General features: G+C 65.8%; 2 protein-coding genes across 2 annotated transcripts in view; both read left to right on the top strand.

The window, feature by feature from the left end:
• Window positions 1-106: 106 nt before the first annotated feature.
• On the top strand, window positions 107-1,406 carry RPS15 (ribosomal protein S15). The gene is made up of 2 exons (XM_019472230.1): window positions 107-364; window positions 1,238-1,406. Exons 1-2 carry the CDS (start codon window positions 140-142, stop codon window positions 1,349-1,351), a joined length of 339 nt encoding a protein of 112 aa, XP_019327775.1. The 5' UTR covers window positions 107-139; the 3' UTR covers window positions 1,352-1,406.
• A 767-nt stretch (window positions 1,407-2,173) lies between these two features.
• The window catches only part of APC2 (APC2, WNT signaling pathway regulator), a 25,216-nt gene continuing 24,498 nt past the window's right edge, over window positions 2,174-2,891 (top strand). Inside the window, 1 exon segment of the mRNA XM_019472208.1 lies at window positions 2,174-2,263. Within this exon segment, the coding sequence (XP_019327753.1) occupies window positions 2,174-2,263 (90 nt within the window).

Genomic DNA, 2,891 nt, shown 5'->3' with positions numbered 1-2,891 from the left:
TTTGGGTGGCTCTGCGGTTTCTCGTCCGGGCCGTTTGAGGTCCCTGAGCGGGTAACGCTGCCAGCGCGGGGTCCCCGGGGAGCTCCCCGCAGGCTGCGCTCCAAGGCTCGGTCTCTCCGTCCCTTCCAGCGAGCAGCTGATGCAGCTGTACAGCGCCCGGCAGCGCCGGCGTCTCAACCGGGGGCTGCGCCGCAAGCAGCACTCCCTGCTGAAGCGCCTGCGTAAGGCCAAGAAGGAGGCGCCGCCCATGGAGAAGCCGGAGGTGGTGAAGACCCACCTGCGGGACATGATCATCCTCCCCGAGATGGTGGGCAGCATGGTCGGCGTGTACAACGGCAAGACCTTCAACCAGGTGGAGATCAAGGTGAGGAGTCGCGGCCGCATCCCGAGAGCCCCGGTCCGGATCCGAGCTGAGCACCCTGAATGCGTCTCCGTTCATTTTTGAACACCTCGCGTGATCCTGCTCCCGCCCGCTGTCTGAGGGGGAGGCCGAGGCTCCTGCTTGGAGCAAAGCTGGCCCCGAGGGACACCCGGAGGTCCCCCGTCCCGAGGGTGGGCCGCTCGCAGAGGGGTCTCGAGGCCTGACGAGGCTTCGGCGCGGCTTTGCAGTAACAAAATAAGGTGGCTGTCGTTGAGCGTGCCTGTGCTGCTGCGTCCGGAGGGCCGGGGATGTGCGCTGGCTGCCCTCGGCCCTGGCTCCCTGCCCGCCGGCGCCGGTTTCCAATGAAACGGATCCTGGGCCGCTCGCAGGAGCGGGAGGTTTCCTGGGAGCGGGAGGTTTCCCGGGAGCGGGATAACCTGCAGCGATGGGGAGCCGGGGCGGTGCGACCCGATACCCGCTGGCAGGATTAAGTGGCGTTTTCTGCTTGTACCTGGCCTTAAATCCAACCTGAAAGCGCACCAAAACGCCCCTGAGGCTTTGACTTTCCCCTCTCCCGGGAGGCACAGTGCTGGTCGGGGGCTCTTGGGGGGCAGAGGGAGCCCCTCGTCCCGCTGGACCCCTCTGGCTCCACGTGGAGCAGGAGGAGCCCAGGCGCGGCGGCGCCACAGGCAACGCCTGCTCCATGCGCAGCGTTTCCAGAACAAACAACCGGGGCCTTCTGCCGGCGCGGGGACGAGGGTTGTAACTGTCCCCGACCCACCGCGGGCTGCCGGGGGGTGGCGTGGGGGAGGGCTGTGCCCTGTGCCCCCGGCCCGGGTCGCTGCCTCCAGCGCGGATCTCTCCTTTCTCTTCCAGCCCGAAATGATCGGTCACTACCTGGGGGAATTCTCCATCACGTACAAGCCGGTGAAGCACGGCCGGCCTGGCATCGGTGCCACCCACTCCTCCAGGTTCATTCCTCTGAAGTAACGGGGTGCTGCGGGGAGCCTTTTCCACGTGTAAATAAAGAAATTTCTCCCATCTCTCTCTCTCTCTCTCTGTGTGTCTCTCTCTGGCCTTGCGGTTCCTGGGGCGGCGTCTGGGCCGGGGCACGGGCGAGCAAAACTCTTCAGCCTTAATCACGACTTGATGTTCTCCTGAAGATTTCCCTTTTTTTTTTTTTTTTATTTTGGCCCCCCTTTTCGGTCAACGCAAGGCAGCAAACGCTTCTCTTCGAGTGGGTTTAGTAGATGAACGAAACCCCCTGTTCTTTGCTGGAAACCCCAAACCCCCTGTTCTTTGCTGGATAACGGCGCTTCCGTCTGTTTAACTTCAGTTGTGGGGTTTCGAGCCCTCGCTGGGCTCGCCCCGGGCAGGCGCCTCACTCTTCTTGCTGCGTGAGGTAAAGCGAATTGAGGGGCGGGTGGGTTCCCGCTGCTTCAGAACCGGCCCCTCTCCCCGGGGGGAAGCTGCCGAGGACGCGTGGCAGGGCGCCGAGATCCCAAACCATTCTTTTCTCATCTTAAAATCGGGATTCCAAAGGCTTTTGGCAGGACGGGAGGGGAGGGGGTTGAGCTGGTGCTTCGCGGCTCGGGCTGAGAGGAACGTTTCCCTTCACGGCTCCGGGGGAGAAGCTGCTCTTCAGGGCGAGGTGGATGATCCGAGGTGGATGATGGATGATCCGAGGTGGATGATCCGGTCTGTCCTGGGAGCTGCCCCGGGGCCTGGGCCCAGCCCAAGGCGCCTGAGCTGAGCACCGCTGTCAGCGTCGGGGGGGGGGGGGGTGGGGGGGGGGGGACAGGGGACAGGGACATGGTGTGGTGGCGGCCCCAGCTCCGAGGAGCCTTTTCGGGCGGCGTCCCCTGCAGAAGCCGCCGGGCCGAGCCCCCAGCCCGTGAGGCGGTGAGGAGCCCTGGCGTTGCCGCGCTCTGCAAAGCCGGTTGTCGCCGTCCCCTCTGCTCCTGGCACGCTTGTCCTCCGGTTTTGCTCCCTGCCGTCACCCCGGCTGCCATGTCAGCACCAACCACCACCCTGCCCCGGCACGTCTCGAGCGTCGTGGTGATGGGTGTTGGCACGAGCTGCGGCCTGGGGGCGGTTTCAGCTCATCCCTGCTGGCCCTGAGCGCGTTACGGGGTCTCTCGGGGCCTGGCGCCAGCCCTTGGGGTCTTTTAAACACACACCAGCCCTTTGCCTCCTCCCCAGTGATGCCGCAGCACGGCCGGGGCCATTTGTCCTTCAGGGAAGGTCTCTGGTCACCGGGCTCCGGGTCCCTTTTGTTCAAGCAGCGTGACCTTGACGGTCCCCGTGCAGGTCCTGCTGGCGGGGGGGGACGGGACAGGGCTGGGGTCGCTCTGCCTGGTCGGGGCTGCGTGTGCACCCCCAGCCCTGCCCCGCGCCCCCGGGAGGGCGATGCCGGGAGAGTGCTGGTGGGAGAGGCAGGGCCCCCCGGCCAGGTGGGTGATGGTGGCCACGGCGTGCCTGGTGCCACGGTGCACGGCACAGGTCACAGCCACGGGCAGAGCAGCAGGAT

The sequence above is a fragment of the Aptenodytes forsteri genome, unplaced genomic scaffold (assembly GCF_000699145.1).
Source record: "Aptenodytes forsteri isolate BGI_AS27 unplaced genomic scaffold, ASM69914v1 Scaffold147, whole genome shotgun sequence".
NCBI classification, from domain to species: Eukaryota; Metazoa; Chordata; class Aves; order Sphenisciformes; family Spheniscidae; genus Aptenodytes; species Aptenodytes forsteri.
This window is presented reverse-complemented; position numbering and strand designations above follow the sequence as displayed.